Here is a 27,536-nt window from a genome sequence, read left to right on the forward strand (position 1 = left end):
CACATGGTGATTTGTCTCTTCTAACTTCTGCTTGCTGAGCAGAGAGGGGACATGGTGCAATACCCATCACATTTTTAAATGCTAAATTGGGCTTGTTCCATTTAGAAGCAATATGTACTCTAAGTGAAGTGTTTATAAGCTGACGTTCCATATTTTTTTGCTCCATAAGATATACTCCCCTCCTCCAAAGAAAAAAGTTTAGATGGAGGCCTGACAGCTTGGGGCCAGAACCCCATTTAGAGGGAGCCCTGATGGCAGCCCAAACGCTCCAGAGGACACGCTGCACCCTAAAGACGCATCTGGTTTAGTATATTTTTTCTTGTCTTTCATTTTTCTTGCCTTTCTCCCTCTAAACCTAGGTGCATTTTATGGTCAGATGCATTTTATGGAATTTTTATTATAATTGATTTATAAAGTGCCAACATACATGGCACTGTACAAAGTGAGAAAGAAACTTTGGGTACATAATAATAAAGACAATGGTATACACCAGGCATGGGCAAACTCGGCCCTCCAGCTGTTAAAGTGAACCTAAAGCTTGGAAAAAAAAATGAGATTAACTCACCTGGGGCTTCCCTCAGCCCCCTGCAGCCGATCGGTGCCCTCGCAGCTCCGGTCCGATGCTTCTGGATCCTGGCCGCAATAGCAGCATAGGGGGCGATGTACAGGCTGGGAACGCGAACAATCACTCGCGTTCCCATGCCTGTCGGCCGGTGACTGCCAAACCGGAAGTGTTCGCCGGCGGGTCCTGGAGCGTCGGAGCGGGGCTGCGAGGGCACCGATCGGCTGCAGGGGGCTGAGGGAAGCCCCAGGTGAGTTAATCTCATTTTTTTTTTCTAGGCTTTAGGTTCACTTTAAGGAACTACAAATCCCACAATGCATTTGCCTTTATGAGTCATGACTGTGGCTGTCAGACTCCTGCAATGCATTGTGGGACTTGTAGTTCCTCAACAGCTGGAGGGCCAAGTTTGCCCATGCCTGGTATACACCAATATACAAAATACAGGGTGGATACAAAATACCAAATTGGTAATTGCAGTGACAAAAGCAATAAGTTGAATAAAATGTATAACAAATTCCAAAACAAAAAAGGGCGAGAGAGCTCTGCCCTTGTGAGCTTACATTCTAAAGGAATAGGAGGGGGACAAGAGGTGGCATACAATAATCATACCTAGAGGCAGTGTGGTTCGGGATATCTAGTAGGAGTACAACTTGGCCTTAGGACAAAGGGGAACTGGCCTAAGGTAGAGTTTATGCTTGTCGGAAAAAGTGAGCTTTGAGAGAGTGTGTAAAGGCAATAAAGGTTGGAGAGTGACGGATGTGTTTTGGGAGGGCATTCTAGAGGAGGTGTGAAACACGTAAGAAGTCTTGTAGACATCAATGCGAGGCGGTGATTACAGAGGAGGACAAAAGAAGCTCGTGCAGATTTGAGAGTGCGGTTGGGTTGGTATCTGGAAACTAGTGTGGAGATGTACAGGGGAGAGAGATTTTGGAGAGCTTTGTAGGTTAGGGAATTAAATGGAATGAAAAATATGGTAATTTATGTTTTGCATATGGCATGCTATCCTATTAGTCCTCTTGGGACCATGTGCAGTTTGACATTTTCAATAAGTCGTGAGATTTTACCCCATGGTTGAGTGACTATTAGGGCAAGTCCACCAAGTGTGGGAAAAAAGCTGCCTTTAGCCCTACGTTCTTGGAAGAAGGATGATCTTGTACAGCTGAAAGTATGGATTCTAGGAGTTGGGTAAATTCTAATGCTATCTTCCGAGTCCTAACTTAATGATATCAAGCTGAGACCAGGACTAGAGGAATACAGCTCCTGTGCAGAACACGGGAGAGATGCTGGGACTGGAGAGTTAGTTAGCCAGCATCAATTCCCATGCCAATCTCTATATGTAGGGGAAAAGCACACCAGGGCATACTGTTGGGAGGGGGAACTACTCAGGAAAGATGTGGTGATGGAGAGCATACTATAAGATAGGTGGGACAACTAGACTACCTGGCAAAGCTATATTATTAAGAGGGGTGGATCATTAAATTAGGACTACTATGGAAAACTTTAATAAGGAAGGGGGCCTATTAGACTACCAGGCAATTAATGGGGCAGATGGACGCTAATGCGTGAAATTCTGCTTAAATAAGTTTGTGGAACATCCTGCCTAATTATGTTTATTTTAGGTAAAAACATTAGCTATTTTTTTTTGGTGGGGGAGGGGGGGGGGGTGGCTTGGAGCTGCCTAGCTACTTTGTTTGTGGCCGACAAATTTTATTTTTTGAAGGACACGCTGCAAGTTATGTTGTCTGGTGCCCACACTGCTGAATAATGTGTTTTGGAGGAAACATGCTGCAATAATCATTGTGTGTGGGGGAGGTTTCTGCTGAAACATAATTTAGCTAGCACCTATTTCAGTGAAGAGACCTCGGGCAAAACTCCCTAACACTGCTACTGCCCATAGAGTGAGCTCTAGTGGCTGCAGCTCTGGTGCTTTTAGTCCGCCGAGAGAAAAGCGCAAAATAAATGTTCTGTGTCTAACAAACGGTTACTTTGGAAAATTGTTATTGTGTTACGTCTCATATGTCTGTTTATATGGAATTTAGGCCCTTAGGTTTGTGGAAATTTGGCTCCACCCCACAACCTCACATGATTTCGCCCTTATCCATTCTTCTCCCCCCTCACCCCATGGCCTGTACCATGCAACGCACATGCGGGGTGTGGGTGGGCTTATAACATATGAAAACAAGAAATATATCAATTTAATTGATGGGATAAAATGTTAAGTCGGTTAAACACATTTTTCAGTAGAAAAATACATATATTTACATGGATCTGTACATCAGTCCTGAAAGGGACAAATGAGGAAGAAAAAAGGACAGAGGGATTTGGTTCCCAAAGAGGGACTGTTCCTCCAAAAGAACACACACAGACGTTAGACATTCTTAGATTTAGAGACTTGTTTTAGACACTACATTTTTTTAATGCTGATTGGAGCGATTTGCTATATATTTTGTGTGTGGACCACAGCCGGATCATTCACAAGGCAACAAGGCAGTTGCCTAGGGCCTGGAGAGAATCTAGGGGCCTGGTGGATGCTAGCCCCAATCAAATTTTACTGAGTAAGTCAGGTGACCATCAGCGGTGAGCAGAACTGTTGTCTTGCCTGGAGCCCCATTTCATCTTAATCCATTTCTGGTGTGGACATTAGATCACTAAGGGGGAGAAGAGGGTAAAAAGGGTGGGAACATTGATTGGCGTTCGTATATATAGTTGCGCCGCCGGTGAGCTGGGAGCAGAGAGAGCCGAATGAAAGCTCACGCTGCTGCCGCTCAAATCCCTGGTGGGTGAAAATACTATTCCCCCTCTGAGTCACAGCAACTCTGAGGGAGGTCAGATGATCGCAGGAACCCAGAATTACGTGTGCATGAACGGCGGACTACAGGATTGCTTCTATAGCCGCACCAAACTCAGGCGCTATGCGGCCAGCGCTGTGCACTGAGAACAGGGGTCCCCTGGATAGTGTACTGGTTAATGGACAGGTGCGAGGTAAGACAAAACAGGGTCAACTTACCTGGGGCTTCCTCCATCCCCTGGCAGCCTATCTGTCCCTCATCGCAGCTCCGGTGTCCCGGGATCCCCTCCGTTGTAAATGCCGACCTCGCCAGGTCCGCATCTTTTGTGCCTGCCCCGCTTGCGATCACGCTCACGTGGCCTAGAGCGTTGTATGCAGGCACAGTACTTCTGCACCTGCGCAGAACGGTCTAGGCCACGTGAGCGCAATCACAAGCAGGCCCACGCAGGAGCAGAAGATGCTGACAGCGGGGAGGTCGGCATTTGCAATGGAGGGGATCCCGGGACATCGGAGCAGCGATGAGGGACAGATAGGCTGCCAGGGGCTGGAAGAAGCCCCATGCAAGTAGACCCTGTTTTTTCTTTCCTCGCCCCTGTACACTATCCAGGGACCCCTCTTCTTGGTGCACCGTGCTGGCCGTGTTGTACCTGACTTGTTTATTTTTTATACACAGTATAACATTACTGCTATGGCAGTGCCTAATTTCGCCGCTCAGCACAGTGCACCCAAACCTCCTGCTTTGCACTGATTGGGCCTGGGTGGTGGAGGAGATCCCGTAATTCGTAGTTATTCCTATGCTTAGTGAATGAGACTTATTGACTCTTCCATCTTACATTTCTCTGAATACAACCCAAATACGGATCAAACTTAAAAAAGCACAAAATTGGTTCCTAAGCCTCAGATTGGGGTTTGTATCTTGTATTAGGCTCATGGATTCCCCTGGCAAACTTTGCTGGGAGTTGTAGTTCCACCAGGCGATCCTCACTTTATGAAGCGACATACAAAAGCTCCCTCTGTTCTGTATTTCACCCGGGTTATTTGTATTCTGCCTCCGTACTCCGTGTTTACTGCAGCCCATACATACACATATATATAAAATCCTGGAAAGGTTGAGCAGTGAGGGAATGAATGATCCCCGCATAAGATGCTCAGTAACTATGGCAACTGGCTCGCGGAGTCAGAGAGGATGCTGGCAGGATATATGTCATTGATAATAGCGGTCCTCACCACCACCACCCCTCTGCTATTTACTGCGAGAGCTGCCTGGGGACCGCCTCCCTGCAGAATGGGTGTCATATTTACTACTAATGCAGAAAATAATGGATGTGTAAGCCTGCATGACTATATACAAGATTAATAACATCTTTACTGCTGGAGGACTCGCCTCTCCTGATATACTCTGTGCTGCTGGAGGACTCTGCTCCTTCTTCTACCTCTCCTCTCCTGGTTTACTCTGTGCTGCTGAAGTACTCTGCTCCTTCTTCTATCTAACTCTCCTCTCCTGATATACTCTGTGCTGCTGGAGGACTCTGCTTCTTCCACTGACTCTCTTCTCCTGATATACTCTGTGCTGCTGGAGGACTCTGCTCCTTCCTCTATCTAACTCTCTTCTCCTGATATACTCTGTGCTGCTGGATGACTCTGCTCCTTCCACTATCTAACTCTCCTCTCCTCTCCTGATATGCTCTATGCTGCTGGGGGACTCTGCTCCTTTCTCTATCTACCCTCCTCTCCTGATATACTCTGTGCTGCTGGAGGACTCTGCTCCTTCCACTATCTAACTATCCTCTCCTGATATACTCTGTGCTGCTGGAGGACTCTGCTCCTTCCTCTGACTCTCCTCTCCTGATATACTCTGTGCTGCTGGGGGCTCTGCTCCTTCCTCTGACTCTCCTCTCCTGATATACTCTGTGCTGCTGGGGGACTCTGCTCCTTTCTCTATCTAACTCTCCTCTCCTGATATACTCTGTGCTGCTGGGGGACTCTGCTCCTTTCTCTATCTAACTCTCCTCTCCTGATATACTCTGTGCTGCTGGATGACTCTGCTCCTTCCTCTCTATGACTCTCCTCTCCTGATATACTCTGTGCTGCTGGGGGACTCTGCTCCTTTCTCTATCTAACTCTCCTCTCCTGATATACTCTGTGCTGCTGGAGGACTCTGCTCCTTCCACTATCTAACTATCCTCTCCTGATATACTCTATGCTGCTGCGGAACTCTGCTCCTTTCTCTATCTAACTCTCCTCTCCTGATATACTCTGTGCTGCTGGAGGACTCTGCTCCTTCCTCTGACTCTCCTCTCCTGATATACTCTGTGCTGCTGGGGGACTCTGCTCCTTTCTCTATCTACCCTCCTCTCCTGATATACTCTGTGCTGCTGGGGGACTCTGCTCCTTTCTCTATCTACCCTCCTCTCCTGATATACTCTGTGCTGCTGGAGGACTCTGCTCCTTCCACTATCTAACTATCCTCTCCTGATATACTCTGTGCTGCTGGAGGACTCTGCTCCTTTCTCTATCTAACTCTCCTCTCCTGATATACTCTGTGCTGCTGGAGGACTCTGCTCCTTCCTCTGACTCTCCTCTCCTGATATACTCTGTGCTGCTGGGGGCTCTGCTCCTACCTCTGACTCTCCTCTCCTGATATACTCTGTGCTGCTGGAGGACTATGCTCCTTCCTCTGACTCTCCTCTCCTGATATACTCTGTGCTGCTTGGGGACTCTGCTCCTTTCTCTATCTAACTCTCCTCTCCTGATATACTCTGTGCTGCTGGGGGACTCTGCTCCTTTCTCTATCTAACTCTCCTCTCCTGATATACTCTGTGCTGCTGGATGACTCTGCTCCTTCCTCTCTATGACTCTCCTCTCCTGATATACTCTGTGCTGCTGGAGGACTCTGCTCCTTCCTCTATCTAACTCACCTCTCCTGATATACTCTGTGCTGCTGGAGGACTCTGCTCCTTTCTGTATCTAACTCTCCTCTCCTTATATACTCTGTGCTGCTGGAGGACTCTGCTCCTTCCTCTATCTGACTCTCCTCTCCTGATATACTCTGTGCTGCTGGATGACTCTGCTCCTTCCTCTCTATGACTCTTCTTTCCTGATATACTCTGTGCTGCTGGATGACTCTGCTCCTTCCTCTCTATGACTCTTCTTTCCTGATATACTCTGTGCTGCTAGGGGACTCTGCTTCTTCCTCTCTATGACTCTTCTTTCCTGATATACTCTGTGCTGCTGGAGGACTCTGCTCCTTCCTCTCTATGACTCTTCTTTCCTGATATACTCTGTGCTGCTGGGGGACTCTGCTCCTTTCTGTATCTAAAGGCCCATACACACGTTGGATTTTCCCGAACGACGGGTCGTTTGAACGTCCACCGGGCAGATCACTCAAGACCAGTCTTATCACCCAAACGACGGACTGTACACACGCCCGATTTGGTGTGCGGACGACGGGACGTTCAAACGACCCGTCGTTCGGGAAAATCCGACGTGTGTATGGGCCTTTACTCTCCTCTCCTGATATACTCTGTGCTGCTGGAGGACTATGCTCCTTCCTCTAACTCTCCCCTCCTGATATACTCTGTGCTGCTGAAGGACTCTGCTCCTTCCTCTAACTCTCCTCTCCTGATAATCTCTGTGCTGCTGGATGACTCTGCTCCTTCCTCTGACTCTCCTCTCCTGATATACTCTGTGCTGCTGGATGACTCTGCTCCTTCCTCTGACTCTCCTCTCCTGATATACTCTGTGCTGCTGAAGGACTCTGCTCCTTCCTCTATCTGACTGTCCTCTCCTGATATACCCTGTGCTGCTGGAGGACTCTGCTCCTTCCTCTATCTAACTCTCCTCTCCTGATATACTCTGTGCTGCTGGAGGACTCTGCTCCTTCCTCTATCTAACTCTCCTCTCCTGATGTACTCTGTGCTGCTGGATGACTCTTCTCCTTGCTCTCTATGACTCTCCTCTCCTGATATACTCTGTGCTGCTGGAGGACTCTGCTCCTTCCTCTCTATGACTCTTCTTTCCTGATATACTCTGTGCTGCTGGAGGACTCTGCTCCTTCCTCTCTATGACTCTTTTTTCCTGATATACTCTGTGCTGCTGGAGGACTCTGCTCCTTCCTCTCTATGACTCTTCTTTCCTGATATACTCTGTGCTGCTGGAGGACTCTGCTCCTTCCTCTCTATGACTCTTCTTTCCTGATATACTCTGTGCTGCTGGGGGACTCTGCTCCTTCCTCTCTATGACTCTTCTTTCCTGATATACTCTGTGCTGCTGGGGGACTCTGCTCCTTCCTCTCTATGACTTTTCTTTCCTGATACACACTGTGCTGCTGGAGGACTCTGCTCCTTCCTCTCTATGACTCTTCTTTCCTGATATACTCTGTGCTGCTGGAGGACTCTGCTCCTTCCTCTCTATGACTCTTTTTTCCTGATATACTCTGTGCTGCTGGAGGACTCTGCTCCTTCCTCTCTATGACTCTTCTTTCCTGATATACTCTGTGCTGCTGGAGGACTCTGCTCCTTCCTCTCTATGACTCTTCTTTCCTGATATACTCTGTGCTGCTGGGGGACTCTGCTCCTTCCTCTCTATGACTCTTCTTTCCTGATATACTCTGTGCTGCTGGGGGACTCTGCTCCTTCCTCTCTATGACTTTTCTTTCCTGATACACACTGTGCTGCTGGAGGACTCTGCTCCTTCCTCTCTATGACTCTTCTTTCCTGATATACTCTGTGCTGCTGGAGGACTCTGCTCCTTCCTCTCTATGACTCGTTTTTCCTGATATACTCTGTGCTGCTGGAGGACTCTGCTCCTTCCTCTCTATGACTCTTCTTTCCTGATATACTCTGTGCTGCTGGAGGACTCTGCTCCTTCCTCTCTATGACTCTTCTTTCCTGATATACTCTGTGCTGCTGGGGGACTCTGCTCCTTCCTCTATATGACTTTTCTTTCCTGATATACTCTTTGCTGCTGGAGGACTCTGTTCTTTTCTCTATCTAACTCGCATTTCCTGATGTACTCTGCGCTGCTGCTATGAGAGAAGAGAGAGACAGAGCAGTGCACTAGGCAGATACGCTAGCGTTGCGTACAATTCTAGCATTAACACACATGATGCAAGTCAATGGGCTGCATGAAAAAACACATGTTCGCTTTCTGCAATGTGCGTTTTTAAAAACGCTGAACTTGCTGCATATTTTTCCTAAATGCATCTAAAACGCACCTAATGTATGTCAATGGCGACCCGGAGGTATAGAGTTTTATTGCGTTTTGTATGTGTTTCTTTTATGCGTTATTTTTATTTTAAAAAAACAAGTTTGATGATGTATTTCCGCTTCCTGTTGACTTCCTAGTGATGAGCATAAAACGCATATAAAAATCACATACAATACGCACAAAAATGCACATGCGAGTTTTATGTGCAAAATGCAAACGCATTAAAACGCAAGGAAAACGTATGCGCAAAATGCAAACGCACTCAAAATTCACTTAAAACGCCCAAACGCATATGCAGCAAAACGCAACCTTTCACGCAGCGCCCAGTGTGTTCCCAGCCTCAAGGTGATTCTATTTGCCGTGGTTCGGCGGTTGGAAAACTAAGCTGTGTTGCTATTTACTAGGGAAATATTGAGACACCTGCTGGAGAAACTACATTAATGCAGATTTGCATGAGAATTTTCTCATAGTTTTTAATACAAAGTTCTCATATTCATTTCTTTGGGATGGGAGTACCTTTTTTTGGAGGGGGTGGAGGGGGCAGCTGCTTATATCCCCTGCCTCCGATGCAGGCGTCACCCATTGGAGATGTTAGTTTGCCCACATTTTCTAGGTTTTCAGCTGCTGCCTCGCCTTCCTATGTTAGGGCCAGTGCACATCATAAGCGCTAGCGTAATCGCAAACGTTCAGCGCTTTTTGAAGTGATTTTCCTAGGCCATTCTAGGCATATGCCTAGCAATTTTCTAATCATGCCCAGCGATTTTTGGAATGTTTTGGTGTGGCGGTTTTTATTTTTTATTACAGTAGAGCTGGAACTGAATAGCTTCTGTAACAAAAACGCTTGGAAAATCGCTCTGATCTAGCGCTTTTCAGAGGGATTTTCCACTTTCCTATACTTAACATTGAGGCTGAGTCGCCTCAGAAATCAGCAAAAATGCTGCAGGACCCGCGTTTGCGTTTGAGAAAAAAAGCACATCGCTCTGGTGTGCTCCATCCCATTCAAATACATTAGCCAAACGCTTTTCAAATTGCAAGCATTTTAAAAAGCGCTCAGAAGCGCTCTTGGTGTGCACCAGCCCTTACACCTGACTTGCAATTATCCAGAGAGCAGATCTAAACCTCTAAACTACAAAGCGCACTCATTTCCAGCTGCCACCCCACATGCAGCCTCCTCTTGGCACAACTCTCCTATAATCATTCTTGTATGCAGGACTTCTCATGAGCTTTCCACTTCTTCTAGAATTCAATCCCATAGCACATTTGTCACTCTCCAACCCTCTTAACCTCTCTACCAAGGGCAGTCTCACACGGCACCTGTTTTACTTAGTTTTGCAATCCGTTTCAGATTGCATGCAGATCTTTAAACTCAAGGACATCCATCGACGATATAGCGGATAAAGTGCAGGGACGCTCACATCATTGCAATGCGATTGTGACACTATTTGTCCTGCTCGCAAATACACTGCATGCTGCACTTTTTAAGTATTTGCACTCAAGCCTAGGATCACAGGTAAATTGCATAGCAACTGGCAGAGCTAGGTGATTTTCTTGCAATAGAAATAGATTTTTTTTACCCCTCCTATATCACAAATCACAAATGCATTTCAGAGCATCAGAACAGGCTTTTTTTGCATTGCAAAGCATACGTTGTAAGTAGAGAAAATCACAAGTGCCTTCCAACAGGCGATCGCAATTCCATTGTGAATCAGCCCCAAAGGTGAGGTGACCATCGATGATACAATCTTGATTGTACAATCTTTCCGAAACTATTTAGATTGTATTTTTGAATGCATGTAACTTTGAATAGATAATTCAATAAGTTAGTCACTCATATTAAGGTGCCCATAACAGTACAATTTTTATTATCGATTCTTTATTTCGAGAAGATTTATTAAGGATAGTCCTGACACTGACAGTTTGCTGTCTGTGACCCTCATGCACCATGGGAAATAACAGTTTTTTCCAACTGACAAGCAACTCCCTCTGTGCATAGAATTCTCAGTAACGAACATTCCGTACAGATCACCTGGCAGAACTAAAAATGTCACCACTAGTGATAAATGAATGTAGATCAGAGAGAAGAAAGATTTTACAATGGGCAAACACTGTCTAAATAATCTATAAATGAATATTGTAAAAAATAAGCAATTTTATTCATAATGTTATTTACATTACAGTTCCTCTTTAAATGTTCAATAAAACTGTAGGGACAAGGCTGGTTCAACAGCCAGGGCAAGAATGGCTTGGGCAGCAATGACATGACCCCCCATAAACTGCATAAGGCCCCTTTGTTTCTGCACCATATACAGTATAGAAGAGGTAAGATTTTACAATGAAGATTGAGGCTACGTTTCCACTATAGCGTTACATTTTCGCCTGCAAAAAATCGTCTAAGATTTTTCTGAGTGGTGAAAATTCGCACGTAAATTTGTATGCGTTTTTATGTGAATTTTCTTACGCGAAAATTCGCATTAGTTAAATATACATAATCTGCCTAGTAACAGCTTAGTCATGACTGCTGGCAACTTCCTGTAACCATGGATCTAATGCGAATTTTTGCATTGCCTATACAAAGCATTGTACGCGAATCGTACGCGATGTCCGAAAATCTGATGCAGGACCTTTTTTCACGCGTACGAACGCTAACGAAAATTCGCATAGAGTGGAAACGGCTACATTGACTAACATTAGTTACAAAATCTATGCGAATTTTCTGACCAAAAAAACTGACACAAAACGCACAAGTGGAAACATAGCCTAATTCATTAGTGGCCACCTTCACGTCTTCAGGCAAGCCCATTATAGGATGTTCCTTTCAGCCGGTGACAGAGCTCTGGTTCCACAGTCTTCATTCTGCACTCGTGATCATGTTTTCCTGCAATGAGAAGAATATATCCTAATTTCAAGTTGTGCAGGGAAAAAAAGAAAGAAAGCAGTCCGAATTAAAAATAACTCGGTGAAACAAGGCGGGCCAAGGCAGAGGCGAGAGAGGCTCCAGCCTCAGGGCGCAGTGTAGGAGGGGGCGCACAACTCACTCAGCTATCATTACCCTATTGTGTTTGAAGCAGAGAGAAATAAGAAAGGGCAGTGACTGCAAGCCAGATAACTAGAGATAAAGGTGTTGGGGGCCCTGGGGTGCCTCTTAGTCTAATAGCTGTGAGACGGCTGGGGTGGGAGGGGCGCACTTTGGTGTCTCAACCTTGGGTGCTGGAGGACCTTGTCCCGGCTCTGCAGGGAAAAACATGACGGCGGAATGTGATCACCTGCGATGTGCGATTCCTGAGCGGGCCATTCGCTGTAATGACCAATGCGCATTTTGCTGTGTGCGGAAAAACGCACACAAATCGAGCAAGTGAGTTCCCCGCTTGCAAAAGCAGGGCTTTCTCGTCTATTGTTCTCTTGTCATTGCTGTGTGTTTTTTGTGGACGACTCCACTTCCGATATAGTTTCCGGTTTCAAAAAGAAAGACTTCAAATGATGGCGTCCTGCAGAATCTGGTGGATGTTACCGCATCTCTTTGTACTTATTCTTCCTCTTTGGTGGGTAATTTTTCCTCTATTCTGCCGTGACACCCGCCGACTGCTGTGCGGCGATGTTGTCGACGGTAATTCTGCCACTTTGATGCTTTTAAGAGATGCCGCAGTTAATATGCTAATCAGCCCCTTAGAAATCAGGTGACAGATGGCAGCCAACCAAACACTCCTTTTGTTTTCCAACTTTGCAAAGAAAAAGTAAAAAAAAAAACCCAAAACTTTTTGGGGGGATTGAATTAATCAGCGAATGCCTCTCTGGCAGGTAGACAACACATCGCTCATCAAAGCGGGAAAAAATGTGTATAGAATATGCATAAAAGTATGTTTTTGTTTTTTTAATACGCCAATTTGAAGGACGATTTCAGGCAGAAAAGAAAATTCAAATAGGTTCATCTGTTGTTGACAACACTGACTATTTGAGGAGCTTAAAAAAAGAAAATTAAACATTTTAAATCATAATTTCGTAAAAGTAGCCGTACTTTGATTCACCTGTTACCTTATTCCAAATATCCACACTTTTACACAGTTACTAGACTCTCTCCAGGCCCTAGGCAACTGCCTAGAATTGCTTTGTGGATGATCCGGCTCTGGCGCTTGTGAGGCTTATGTCTATGTCAGAGTTCAGCTTAAAGAGAAACCGTAACCAAGAATTGAACTTCATCCTAATCAGTAGCTGATACCCCCTTTCCCATGAGAAATTTTTATTTTTCTCAAATGGATTTTCAGGGGGCTCTGTATGGCTGATATTGTGTTGAAACCCCTCCCACAGTGTAATGTCAGGACCATGGTGCTGACATCACACTGTGGGAGCCTTGTTGCATTGTGGGAAATAACAGCTGTTTCCAATTGCCAAAAAAGCAAGCAGCATCTCCTTCCACTGACATCACCTGCCAGCAGGAGAGGAAAGATTTTACAATGGGCAAAAACGGGCTAAATCATTTATACATAATTATTGTAAAAATTAAGCACTTTTGTTTATTACGTTATTTTCACTGGAGTTCCTCTTTAAGGTAGTCATACAGTAGGAGATGTATGGGCAGATCAACCATGAGATAGATCCCTCTATGATTGCATCTGATCAAAGAGGGATCTGTTGGCTGCCCATACACTACTCCTTTAATGCTTGGTATTCAGTGACTTACTGATAAATAGAGATGCCCCAAACGGTTCGCCGGCAAACGGTTCCCGGCGAACTTCCGGCGGTTCACGTTCGCCATGTAAGGCGAACTTTTCCAGAAGTTCGGTTCGCCCCCATAATGCACCATTAGGGTCAACTTTGACCCTCTACATCACAGTCAGCAGGCACATTGTAGCCAATCAGGCTACACTCCCTCCTGGAGCCACTCCCCCCCTTATAAAAGGCATGCAGCGTCAGGCATTGGACTCACTCGTGTGCCTGCAGTAATTAGAGAAGGGAGAGCTGCTGTAGACTCTCTCATAGGGAAAGCTTGGTTAGGCTCTTGTAGGCTTGTTAGCTTGCTCCTTGCTGATTTCTTATTGCTAAAATAGCACCCCATAACAGCTCTTTCAAGAGCTAATCTTGTTCTTGTGATCTTTTTTTTTTTTTTCTGTGTGTCCCACTGACACTTGTGTTGCATAGACAGCCTTGATAATTCATACTGTGTGTGTGCCACTGCCAGGCACAGCACATTCAGTGACTACCTGTGTGTGTGACAGGTGCACATTGTAATACCCAGTACTGCATACAACACAACCTACCTGTTGTGTTTAGTGAACCCACCTCATCACTGCATATACCTACCTGTTGTGTTCAGTGCACCCACCTCATCACTGCATATACCTGCCTGTTGTGTTGAGTGCACCCACCTCATCACTGCATATACCTACCTGTTGTGTTCAGTGCACCCACCTACCTACGTGAGTGCACGCAGTGTGATATACCACTCCATACCACTCCATGCATACCTGTTAACTGCACCTGTGTGACTGCACATTGTATTAGTCAAATCAGTGCATACCCCCCCCCCCCCCCCCCCATATGGACAAAACGGTGATGGTGATGTCGGACATGCGGACATTCTTTAGTCCAACACCTCGCCTTAGCCCTTCCGACAGGTAGCCGACTAGTCCAACACCAACGCCTAGACCGACAGGTAGCCGACTACCTGGCTTTAAGTGTGGATGTAGACACTGGGAGCAGCGATGAACCCTTGGACTACTGGGTGCGCAGGCTTCACCTGTGGCCAGAGCTGTCCCAATTTGCCATCCAACTTCTGTCTTGCCCTGCCTCAAGCATCCTGTCAGAAAGGACCTTCAGCGCATCTAGAGGCATTGTCACTGAGAAAAGTGTTTAGTACCTCACCTTTATCAAAATGAATGAGGCATGGATCCCGGAGGGCTACTGCCTGCCCGAAGACTAAAGCTGGCCACTAACTGTCCAATTTCCATCGAAAAATCATTAGAGCGAAATTCTGATCGGAAGTGAAATATTGTAATACATCGTTCACTACACCATCAATGAACCAATCTTTGCTTCCTATCTATCACAACCAACAAGAAAATGCAAATTTTGGTTAGACGAAAATTCATTCGGACGACATTTTTTTCACCCATTCATAATCGATTGTGTCCACCAATGGAGATTATTTACAACCAATCCGATCAGAATTTCTGATCGCTCGAACGATTTTTCGCTAGAAATTGGACCGTTAGTGGCCACCTTTAGTCATTCCCCACACACAGCATCTCTGCCTGGACGCCGTGTGACTGCCTGCCCCAAGACTAAGTCGCTCCCCACTCAGCATCTCTGCCCGCAGGCCGCTTGACTGCCTTCTCCGCCACCACCAACAGGGTCCAGGACTCCAGGCGGATTCCTGAATTTTTAATAATAATTTTTCTGGTGCGTGTACATGCCTGCCTAATTTTTCTGGCTGCAACAACAAAACAAAAGGCATGTACATGTGCCCATTCCCCTTCGTGATCATCACCTTGCTGCGGTGAAGAAGCTTGCGTATCACAATGAAGCAATGACCGCCGGCTATATGAGTGTCTCGGGGGGTGGCACACCAAAGATAATAAGGTCGTTCATTGTGGACAGACCAAATTTGATCAGCTGGACAGGCACTGTTGTTCTATCATTGAGCTACCACAGCCCGGCGACCATATGGGCTTGAAAACCGCCATGGCCTGCCATGGTGCGCACCAGTCCAGCACGGCCGTCACTATGCAAACAGCTGTTTGCGGTGCGAACCGAAGATCGGAGGTTCGGACCATCTCTACTGATAAAGTTTACTCATTACCCAAAGTTGCCTAAAAAAAGTCTGGTAACTTTCCAACTGAAGAATACTTCCCACAACAGGCCGTTCCGCAGCCCACGTTGTCCATTGTGGTTGTTCAGTGTCCCAGTTTTTTTTTTATAAAGCCTTAAGGCAGCCAGAGAAAGGATTAAACAATCCCAGCCGAGTTCTCAGACACAAAGAGCAAATTTAACCTTGTTGGAACAGTTGTTAAGAAGTTAGTGCTAATGTATTCATCAAGGCAGAGAGGGCAGGAGAGGTGACATCTGGGAAATGAGAAGTACTTTCATGGGAAACCAAGGCGGCCTGCCGCAGACAGACTCGCCCAGCTTGCTCTTTGATTTGACGCGAGGGGGACAAATGGCGGCGGCCCAGATTCTGGCCTCTGGTGTGGACAGGGCAGCCCCCTGGGGGTAAAGTTCAGTCTCGCACAAATTGAGGCTGATCCGTAGGGCAGAGAGAGGGCCGAAGGGGAGGTTCCGGCCTTCAACTAGACAGGTCTTTTGTCCGCAACCCACAGGGGCCTAGTTCTGAAAGGCCCCAATCGATATTTTGACATATCTTTGTGGGGAAAGGGAGTTTTTCTTTACCGACCTGCCTTTTTTATAGATCTATACGGAGCAATGTCTTTGCTAATTTTTGTCTAATTAGGCAAGATACATTTTGTAGACTTGACAAATGATACTGGGGGGCGTTTGGCCGGACGCGGCGGTCTAGGCTGCCCTTCTAACGCTATTATTCGGCTGGTCGGCGATTGCTGCTGATTGCAGCACAAATTGAATTAGCAGGTGAGTTGAATCTGCGATTGGTTTATGGTTTAGTGGCAGCTGCCTACAGTCATCTGATGAAAAGGGGCTCTGAAAAGTGTAGAACTAATATATCGCCGCATGACATCAGATATTTCAATCAATCTTTGAATATCATTTTTATTTCTTGTTTACGCTGGTATATAAGCTACTTTGAAAGACCGGTAAAAGGAAAATGCTGTTGTAAAGCTCTGGGTAATAGAGAAAGGGGTTGATTTAAACAAACAAAACACAGAACACTTATATCGCGCTTTTCTCCTGGCGGACTCAAAGCGCCAGAGCTGCAGCCACTAGGACGCGCTCTATAGGCAGTAGCAGTGTTAGGGAGACTTGCCTAAGGTCTCACACTGAATAGGTGCTGGCTTACTGAACAGGCAGAGCCGAGATTCGAACCCAGGTCTCCTGTGTCAGAGGCAGAGCCCTTAAGTGTTAAGGGTTAGGCATCAGATGAGGGAGGTCTTAGGGTTAGAGGGAGGGTTCAGCAAGGGGCAGATCAAAGGGGAAGAGAGAGAGGGGGACAAATCAGATGGAAGGAGAGGGGCAGATCAGATGGGAGGAGAGGGGCAGATCAGATGGGGGAGGGGGCAGTTCAGATGGGAGGAGGGGGAGAGGGGCAGATCAGATGGGGGAGGGGGGCAGGTCAGATGGGAGGAGGGGGAGAGGGGCAATTAAGATGGGAGGAGAGGGGCAGATCAGATGGGGGAGGGGGCAGGTCAAATGGGAGGAGGGGGAGAGGGGCATAAGATGGGAGGAGAGGGGCAGATCAGATGGGGGAGGGGGGCAGGTCAGATGGGAGGAGAGGGCAGATCAGATGGGAGGAGGGGGAGAGGGGCAGATAAGATGGGAGGAGAGGGGCAGATCAGATGGGAGGAGAGGGGAAGATCAGAAGGGAGGTGAGAGGGAGAGGGGGCAGATCAGATGGGAGGAGGGGGGGCAGATAAGATTGGAGGAGAGGCAGAGTGGGGTAGATGCAGTGACTAAGGTCCTGCTACCCTGATAGTTATGCCTGTGAATACACATCACCCCTACTCAGGGGCGTTGCTAGGATCCTAAGAGATCCGGGGCACTTTTGGGCACTCTAGACAGAAAATGTGTGTGGCCACGCACCAGAATGTGGGTGTGGTCATGGGTGGAGACAAATTTACATGAACTTAACATCAGTCTAAGTAGGCCTGCCCAGAAAATGTTGGATGAAGTCCAAACATACCAAACATAACTAGGCAGAGTTACCTAGCTTCCTACAACTCCCAGCATGCCCCCATAGAAGAACCACAGCTCCCTGCACGCCCCCAGAAAGGCATAACAGTGCCCAGCAAAGCGCCACAGCACTCAGTATGCCTCCATAGAGGCACCACAGCACCCAGCATACCCCTGATTGATGCATCACAGCTCCCAACATACCTACCATTGAGGCACCACAGCTGACTCTGCCTGGGGAACATCTGGGGCACCCCAGAATAGATCCGGGGCACGTGTCACTGATCTTTAGGGCTAGCAATACCCCTGCCCCTACTCTATGTACATCGGCTTCACACTCCCGTGTCCAGACCCTCTTGTGCAGTAGGAATAGAGGCGCTCAAGCTTGTGACCAATAGCTGCAAAGGCACTTTTTACTGACTCGAGGAAACGCGTTGTGCATGAATAACTACTTTTTTCATTTAACTTGGTAATATGACACACCTCTTACCTAAATAATAGTACATAGTATTGTATTAAGAGTGCCTCCACCAGTGTTTCCTAAACTCTTGTGCAGTAGCCTCCTTTGTACGCGTGTAGCCTTCTGGTTCTATAGGCAGCCTGCTCTTTCACAGATAGCAGGTACCGAATTAGACCTATATGATGAGCAGGATCTCACTGTCAGAGGTGGGGTAGCAAGACCAGTCAGTGTAACTCCTCTAGCAAAGCAACAGAGATCAACAGGTTTATATCTAACAGGATCTGCCTAACTATTGAGGAACCACTCACCTAGGTGAATGATGGGCTGATCCATACTGGTGCAGTCATGCTACACAGCCTGGGATCCACTGACTGTTAAATGGGGGTTGCCTTTGCCTCATCTAACATGAAGGAGAGGCTTGCATGGTCATGAAGGTCCCAGCAACACCTACCTGCTTAGAGGGAGGGACGAGGGAGAGTAAAAAGCTGGAGTCAACCAAAGCTCAGGATTTTTCTGAGGGTGCAAGCGGTGTGCCCCTTGTAGTTAGCCCACTGGGATAGGTGGATAAGGTAACCATCCCGTTGGCTGGAAGACACAGGGCAGCAATGGAAGCGAATTCACTACTTACTGGAGTCTTCCTGACGCGGAAGTGGCACCCTTTGCGCATCTATTGCACACTCAGTGGTGTAATAGGAGATGCAGAGTATCACCAACACCTGCGCGTCTGGACCAGAAGTGACACCTTCGTATTTATGCTTCTCACCTGCTTGACACTGTGGTTTCTGGTCTTGGAACCCACACTTGTGAGTCATTTCCTTAATACAGAATAGATACCCCGTGCAGTGAATTACTACACTATAAGGAGCTCCTGTACGAAGCAGGTTATTTCGACACTCAGCGCCAAAGCTGGGTGCTGCTATAGCAGTAATGCTATAGTGCAATACAATACAAGTGTAATTCAGGTTTCCGCCGAGCTCCGAACCCCAAATTACTTCTCCCTCCAAGTTGCTATGACTCGGAGAGGGTATAGTACTTCTAACACCGCCGGTGATTTGTCATTTAGCTCACCCTGCGCACAGCTCACCGTCGGCGGAATCATACGTACGCCTCTTGTGGTCTCTTTGTTTTTGTATTTCCCTGGAAGGGCCTTGGGTTTACTCAAGACATTTTCCTCTACCCATTGGAGCATCCTCTTCCCCTCTTATAGGTGGCCTCCTTGCCCCAAACCCTTCATGCAGCATCCCGCCATTCCACAACCTACGTGATCTTTATTGGACATGGGTCTTTGGCAGTGACACCAGAAGTCATTGCTCAGTGAATTGCGTAAGCTTCTCAGGATGCTGGAAATGATCAATGACAAGTTGTGATTGCCTCCTTCATTTTTACGATAAAAGTAAACTGGAGCAGAACATTGAGACAGACAGATTATTCTACCAGTTTTTTAGATCTTGGAGATGGAACCTTCAGGTCCAGCCGGGGTGTCAAGGAGGAGGTCCTGGGCAAGGCCATTGTCCTTTGTGTCTTGCTGACCACCACTGACAAGCTTATCTTGGCTAATGTGTGACGGACATGGGAGGGCGAGGCTGAATGGAACAGTAGATTTGCCACGGTAGCAGCAAAACTCTGGAGACCTACAACCTTCAGCCTTCCATTATTAGAATTTCATTATTTCTCATCTTTGTATTCCCCCACCAAAAGGGATTATTCCCAAGAAATAACCACGCGTCTGCTCAGATTATTATGTGTTTAGGGTGGCAGGGTGAGAGAGAGAGATGATGGGAGGTGATGGTGGGTAGTAAGAGAACTGAGAGGGTGTGAGAGGAGTATATTAAAGGGAACCTGAGATGGTGGTGGGGGAAATCATACATACCTGGAGCTTCCTCCAGTCCCATGCAGACCTTTGTCTTCCTCGCTGTCCTCCCGGACTGCCTCAATCCGCTACTAGGGTCCTAGTTTCTCCGGTTGGTTTTGCTACTGTGCATGTGTGGCTTGGCCACAAGCGCGCGCCCCATCATGCTCCCATCGCGTGATGGTGCATGTGCCGACTGGCCCTGACTAGAGGAACTTCAGAGGACCCTAGCATCAGATCGAGGTGGCCCAGGAGGATGGTGAGGGAGCCAAAAGTCTGAAGAGGGCTGGAGGAAGCTCAAGGTATGTATGAATTTTTCCCTCATCCACGTCTCAGGTACACTTTAAAGAGTAACTGTCAGGCTGCAAAAGCTAATTTAAACCTCTATTGTCCTGTGTTAAACAGTTTAGAAAAAGGCAATACTGAAGTTAAAAATCTCTCTTACTTTTGATATGTGCTGAACAGCAAGGCTGTTATTCCCAAGCTCTTAAAAGGACGAGAGGCCGCATAACATACTGCAAAGCATTCTGGGGCTGCTTCTCCCCACCTTGGGTCCTCCCCACAGCTGCTAGTGAGAAGTTACAGGCTCATGTTACAACAGCTTGTAATGCAGTCCAGCTCACAGCACTGAAAAATCACAGGGCAGAGTATACTGCATGAGTCCGCTATTGTTCCTAGCCACATGGCTAATTAATATTCACTGCACAGTAGTGTTGTCCATTAGGATCTTTTTTGTGAGTCGAATCATCAGGAAGCAGGGAGGACATGACGACACAATTGGCTTCATAGGAGACAGACAAACATGGAACCTGCCATGAGCTGTCAGGAGCATCATTCTCTGCAAATACTATATAAAAATTCTGTGAAATCTAAACGTGGACAGTAAAATGCATATGTAATGTAAGTATAGCCAATATTTAGCTACTGATATATGTGGTTTTTTTCTCTGAGACCTTATACCTAACAGCTCCTCTTTAAGTGATAGAGGCACGGTTACCAACTATATATTTATGGATAGTCTGTAGAAATGGGCACATCAAAGGTGTAACTGCATCAGGCCGGGCCGCCCCACAGATATCTGTCATTTACCTGCTCCCGGTGGCAATACAAGACCCTCTTCACTTCCTGTTCAGTTTGCAAGTGCCGTGTAGCCAGCCAATCACCATGCGGCTTCAGTCCCATGAAGGACCAGGACGAAAGCTGCATGGTAATTGGCTGGCTGCACTGCATTTGTAAACTGAACAGGAAGAGAAGAGGACCTGTATCGCTGCTGGAAGCAGGTAATCTTCTGCTGCCACTCTGCAGGACCACCTTCTCCCCTTACCCCCCCCCCCCCACTCCATCATCATGGCTTAAGGCCAGATTTACCATGAGGCACTGTAGGCATGTGCCTACAGGTGCCTGATGGCAGAGAGGTGACTCACTCCCCTCCTCTAGTGCCTCCCTCCCTACTTTCCTATGCAGAGTCCCAAACAGAGCATCAATGAGAAGGTATGTGCCCAGCTCTCAGAATTCCACTGACGAGATCTCCCTTCAGTCTTAATGCCTAATACAGAGGGTATGCTAAGTGAAATCTGTAGCTACCTATGGGCAAGGGAAGTAAGGGAGAAGTAACAGACAGGACAGCCAGCACACTTGCGGTGCAGTTCGGTGGGGTCTGTAGGTTCATGGAGGACGAAGTCTAAGATACCAGGATATCTGTGCCTATAGGCTCCTGTGATGTAAATCCGGGTGTGTTGGGACTATAGTTACGCCCCTGAGCCTCATCCATATTGTTCATTAAAAAAAGTTCGGACTATGGATGGGTCATAATCCCATAATGCTGAGTATCAAGCAGTGGTGGTGCTGCAGTTTTCGATATCTCACTATCCTGGTGGTTTCATGGGAATAATGCCGCTGGATCGCTAGTCAGTGTAGTTTATGGTTGGAACAACTCGCTGCATAGTGCCTAGACCTTCCTGGTCTCTCCTCCTGCTGATCAAGGTGAGTGGATGGAGGAAGCAAGAAGCAGGCAGTGGTGTAACTATAAGTCCTGTTGGCCCTCAGAGAAAAATCTTGTTTCCCATCACATTGGCATTTAAAGATGGGGGCCCCCTTGGCCCTCCTGCAGCTGAATGGTCTGCTCCAACAACTCAGGTCCCAGGAACTGTTTGATTGGACAGGAGGAGCTGGTTATCAGGGCAGGTGATATATCTGCATGCCACCCTAACCCCTTCCCTCCCCCCTCTCACACACACCAAAGATGGATTAAGATGTAACAGTGCTCTAGAGTTTTAGATTTGGGGCCCCTTTGTGGTCCTTTTAAGCTGAAGTGGAGAGAGGTCACAGAGGGTGACATGTGGGCCCCTTGATACCTACGAGGCCCCAAGCACCTGCCTATTGTGCCTGGAGGATAATCCTGCTCTGCCCCACACACACACACACTCCCTGTATGAAACCTAGCTTTAATATCAATTTTAAGTGTGATATCTCCTCTGAGAGTGTTTACTAATTTCCTTAATTTCCTTTTACTTTAATCAAGGTATTAGTCAGCAGGGATGAGAGACGCAGGAATGAAATCGGGAGAAATCACAGCATTTTTCTAAAGATTTGCAGATTGCCACATTTACAGACCTGATGGTCAGCTTAAAGGATTCCTATTATAAATACTCATCATTTTTTAGGATCATTGCATTCTAAGTTATGCCATTTTTATAAGCATTGACCCAGTTAAGTGGTGAATACGCTGATTCTTGTGTGGATCTTTGTGCAGTAAGTTCACCGTGCAGGAACTGTTGTGTTGATGCATAACATGTACACCTCTGCCACCTGGTGGTCAGAGGCAGTATAGCTTTAACAAACTTTGAGGCCTGGTGCACACCAAAAACCGCAAGCAGATCCGCAAAACGCTAGCGTTTTTCTGAACGCTTTGTCTGTTTTTTTAGCTGCGTTTTGCTAGCGTTTTGCGTTTTGCGGTGGCGTTTAGCATGCGTTTTTCTAGCGTTTTGCGTTTTGCGTTTTTTAAGGAAAAAGGTAGAAAGAGTTGAACCAAAGGCTAAAAATTAGATATATTGATGACATGTGGATCAAATGAAGGAATTAAAGTGCAAGTACCAATATAAAAAGGGAGTGCTCCTTCACAGCATTGTGGGTTAGTTGAGGAGAGGTGACATAGTGTTTGAGAGTGAGTTGTTTTTGTGGAGAGAGAAAATGTATCCTGATTTGCTATTACTAATATGTGTAGCAGCATATATGAGACGCAGGCCAAGGACACGGAGATACTGGGTGCATCCCATACTGCAACAGCGGCGCAGGAAGGGTCAATTTTGGACACTCTATCGTGACTTGAGGCAGCATCCAGACAAGTTCTTTGGCTACACCAGAATGTCTGTGGGCAGGTAAGAGTTGTTTTGTTTGTTCTGTACCATTTGGCATTCTTGTTATTTAAATAATGAATGTTGCAGTCATTGCTGAGCCTTATTTAACACTCTGTTGGACTCCAATGTACAAACCAACACACTCAGCAATCATGTATATGCATTAAAAGACTAAGATTACCATTATGCTTGTTCCTGGTGTGTTATGCATACACTGCCTAACACCTATTGCTTTTTTGGACTACCCAGTAACTACTATAGTATATAAGCATACATCATTTTTGAACAATAACCTAAGGTAATAACCCCACGTAACACACATTTATACCTATACCAATATCATGCACCTATGAACAGCAGAAACTCAGTAAAGACACTTGTTGTGGCCAGCGACATTATTTTATTTGTTTTTGGTAGTGGTTGCCCAAATAATTCTTTAGGCCATGTTGTCATGAAGGTATTTTTGCAAACATAGAATGTATATGTTCAAAAAAGAATGCTTTTATATCACAAACATCATCAACAAATTACATATACATCTGTATTTTTGACAGTTTTGATTGTCTACTGTCCAAATTGAAGGATGCCCTTCAAAGACAAGATACTAATTATCGCCGTGCAATCACTCCAACGGAGCGTCTCCTCATAACTTTGAGGTATGTGAAACTAACTTTAAAATATTAACATAAAATATAACGATTTACACTACCTATAAGGCACACTTCCTACTCATGTTGTGCAAGATAATCAGACATGCTTCCAGTGTCATGAATGAAAGCTTGTGTAGCTGATTCTGAAGTAGTTTGTGGCTGGGTCTGAGCTGATAAATCAGTGTACACTGGAGTGTCTGATCTTTGATACCTATTAGCTTGCTCAAAACGCATAGGTCCTGTCATAGGATAATGTGGCTGCTGCCCATATGGCCGGGTTGCCATATGCATAGGTGGGTAACTAGGTGGGTCATACATACGGTGACTCTGGTAAGATGGTTGTGGGTATGAATGATACTGAGGAGTGGCATGAGGCATGTGTTGTTGAGTGACATAGTTGGAGCTATTTTCTTCTGCCTGGCTCTGAGTTTGCAAAAATTTGCCCAGGGTCTCAGATATGGCATGTCTGGCTGCCCATTGCTTATCAGGTGGCACTTTCTGTAACAATGGCACTAAACTTAGCAGATACTGGGTGCATGGCTCTTTTAATTGTTTGATTTCCTCCTCTCGCTTCTCCATATGATCCACAGCCTTTTCAATAGAAGTAATGAGCTTGTGATCATATTCAGCCCTGCTCATACCTCTTGCTATTCTCCTGCCTTGGTTTGATGCCCTCACACCTCTACTAGATCTGTGAGTTGTGCGTGGCCTAGTAGTTAGTGTACTGGGTTGTGTTTGATCAGCAGTTGTTGAGTCACTCTCATTCAGTGTAGCTGTGTCACCATCCTGTGGAGTTAAATCATCCACTTCCAGATCACTGCTAGTGTTGTGGCCTGCATCTATTTCCGCCTCCTCAGGATCAGGATCAGGTGGCAGGCTATCTTCAGTTCTAATGTAAAGAAGAAGAGAAGAATTGAGTACTGGTATAGAGGCCAGTGATGTAAAATAGAAAATGTCATTGATGTACATGTGTAACTGTACAACAATCATAGTTGCCTTTCTCTCCTGCAGAAATGTTGTGAGTATTACTTTAAGGCACAGCCCCTGAGTCATCATGCAGATCACATGTTTGTAGTGAAGTATTAATGTATAATCTACACATGCTTGTTCGTGGTGTGTGATTCAGACACTACTGCAGCCAAATAGATCCACATGAGTGTAAGGCAACTGGTATTTGTCCACAAAATCCTACCAGATTCCTGACAGATAATCGCACTATAAATAGCTTAGTAAACAATCATATTAAGCAAAGGCCTACTGTAAAATGACCTGCAGTGAATCACATTGAGTCTATCACACTCCTGCAATGCATTGTGTGACTTGTATTTATATTACAGCTGTAGCGGATACTTTTTTCAGAAGTGTAATAGGTGTACATTTGCGCCATACTTACTCAGCCGACTCATGATGTTTTCTCATAAATTCCAGAATCCCACAGAATTTATATCTTGTTCTTTGGGAACTGCCACACCCACTTTTAGATTCTTGATATTGTTTCTCCAGCTCCTTTTTATAACTGTCTCGCACAGACTTCCATCTTTTGCGCAGGAGACCAACTTCGAACAAAAAACAAATAAACATTTCTGTATTACTTTTCAGATTTCTGGCAACAGGACATTCATATGCAGCTCTGCATTATCAGTTCCTGATGGGAAGATCTACTATCCGCTACCTGGTTTTGGACACATGCAAACTGATTTGGAAAACACTGCAGCCCGAATTTATGCCACCTCCTGATCTACCTATGTGGGAGGCTAATATTCAGCATTTCTGGGAAAAGCATCAATTCCCTAACTGCCTAGGAGCAGTGGATGGGAAACATGTCCGTATTGTTATGCCTGCAGCCACTGGCAGTGTGTATTACAATTATAAAAAATATTTCTCTCTTGTGCTCATGGCTGTGGTGGATCCGAATTTAAAATTTATATATGTGGATGTGGGTGCTTACGGCAGTTCACATGATTCTGCTGTTTTCCAACACAGCAGATTTGGCTTGAAACTCCTAACTGGCCAAATGACCTTACCAGCACCACGACCCTGGCCTGACAGACAACACCCACCTTACCCATGTGTGTTTGTGGCTGATGAGGCATTTGCTCTATCCGAGCATGTGATGCGGCCTTATGCCCAAAGAGATATGTCTCTGAAAAAAAAAGTGTTTAATCAGCGCCTTACCAAAGCCAGGCAAGTGGTGGAATGTGCTTTTGGCATACTTTCTAACAAATGGCGCATTTTTCATACTGCCCTAAAAATGAAACCACAGTATGCTATTGCAGTTGTGAAGGCCACATGTGTTTTACACAATTATGTCAGAACATTAGATGGCATGAACACAGAGGAGGAGGAGGAGATTCCACCCTGTGCTCTTCAAAATGTTGCCCCTTCTACCTTACGTGGGCCTATTTCTGCCATTCAAATGCGAGATAAACTCGCAGATTACTTTGTGCCATAACCGATAAGTATGTAAATATTACAGGTTGACATTTAATTTGATTACATTATGATCTTTACTTTACTATTAAAAAATAGGTCAACCTCTTTGTATGTGTTAATCTATGATCATGTTCTTTACTGTAATATCACAACCGCATGCAGAATACATGTGCATACATAGACACACATGTACGTGCTGCAGGGCCGGGCCGAGGCATAGGCTGGAGAGGCTCCAGCCTCAGGGCGCAGTGTAGGAGGGGGCGCACAATTCATTTAGCTGTCATTCCTAATTGTGTTTGAAGCAGAAAGAAATAAGACAAGGGGATACATAGCAGTGACTGCAAGCCAGATAACTAGATATTAAGGTGTTGGGGAGGTTGTGGGCCCTGTGGCACCTCTTAGTCTAATAGCAATCAGTGTGTGATGGCTGGGGGGGAGGGATGGAGGGGCGCACTTTGGTGTCTCAGCCTTGGGTGCTGGAGGACCTTGTCCCGCCTCTGACGTGCTGTTCCGATTGAGAGATGCCTATACAGAGACACAGACTGCAAGAGAGACATGTGGTAATGACACTTAGGATTAGCTAATTAACCTTTCAGGGGAGGGGTCTTCACATATTGTCAGCACAGTGCCAAAAGAGTCAACCTAAAAGAGTTAACAACACATGTTTAACAAATACACTCACCTTTTGCTTCTTGAGTCTTTGGTGACAATTTTTCCCATTTTTCACCCAGGAACTCATGGGCAATGTTTCTCCAGATGTCATGCAGCCTTTGATGATCTTTGTGTCCAGGCAATGTCTTGTCATACAGCTCTGGACTATTCTGTATTTTAATTATTAAATTTTCTGTGGTAAACCACGTGCCAGACATCTTGCACAAACCTTCTCTGCAATCCCTCATGCAAAGCAGAACAACAGGAAGTACACTTTGACCTGGAAGAGCAGATTCTGACAAAAAACGCATCTGCATCCGCTTCCAAAAACGCTATACCAAGCGGTTTGACAGGCGGTTTGCGTTTTTCCTATACTTAACATTGAGGCAGAAACGCATCCGCAATCCAAAATCTGCTGCAGCCCGGGAGTATGCGTTTCTGCAAAACGCCTACCGCTCTGGTGTGCACCACCCCATTGAAATGCATTACCCTAGCAGATCCGCACCCGCAAGCAGATCGCAAACCGCAGTGGAAACGCTCCGGTGTGCACTAGGCCATAGGCCTGGTGTACACCAAAAAACGCTAGCAGATCCGCAAAATGCTAGCAGATTTTGAAACGCTTTTTCTTATTTTTATGTAGCGTTTCAGCTAGCATTTTGCGGTTTTGGGAAGCGTTTTTGGTGTAGTAGATTTTGGGCCCATTCACACTTACAATCGCAGAACGCCGGCGATTACCGCCGGCGTTCTGCGGGAGTGATTTTCCCGCGATTAGCGCGGAAAAATCAC

General features: G+C 46.1%; 2 protein-coding genes across 3 annotated transcripts; one reads left to right on the plus strand and one right to left on the minus strand.

Moving 5' to 3' along the window:
- Window positions 1-26,237, plus strand: LOC137541520 (uncharacterized). Of its 2 annotated transcripts, XM_068262849.1 has the most exons (4): window positions 1-302; window positions 22,884-23,037; window positions 23,571-23,672; window positions 25,266-26,237. In XM_068262849.1, exons 2-4 carry the CDS (start codon window positions 22,892-22,894, stop codon window positions 26,116-26,118), a joined length of 1,101 nt encoding a protein of 366 aa, XP_068118950.1. In that variant the 5' UTR covers window positions 1-302; window positions 22,884-22,891; the 3' UTR covers window positions 26,119-26,237. The 2 variants fall into 2 exon arrangements, with proteins under 2 accessions (XP_068118950.1, XP_068118949.1); XM_068262848.1 differs by lacking the exon at window positions 1-302 and having other exon boundaries at window positions 22,801-23,037.
- LOC137541518 (uncharacterized) lies at window positions 22,793-27,245 on the minus strand. The gene is made up of 3 exons (XM_068262847.1): window positions 26,782-27,245; window positions 25,060-25,222; window positions 22,793-24,555 (listed from the first exon to the last, which is right to left on the minus strand). Exons 1-3 carry the CDS (start codon window positions 27,065-27,067, stop codon window positions 23,742-23,744), a joined length of 1,263 nt encoding a protein of 420 aa, XP_068118948.1. The 5' UTR covers window positions 27,068-27,245; the 3' UTR covers window positions 22,793-23,741.
- Window positions 27,246-27,536: the final 291 nt, after the last annotated feature.

Source organism: Hyperolius riggenbachi, chromosome 12 (genome assembly GCF_040937935.1).
Source record: "Hyperolius riggenbachi isolate aHypRig1 chromosome 12, aHypRig1.pri, whole genome shotgun sequence".
Taxonomy (NCBI): Eukaryota; Metazoa; Chordata; class Amphibia; order Anura; family Hyperoliidae; genus Hyperolius; species Hyperolius riggenbachi.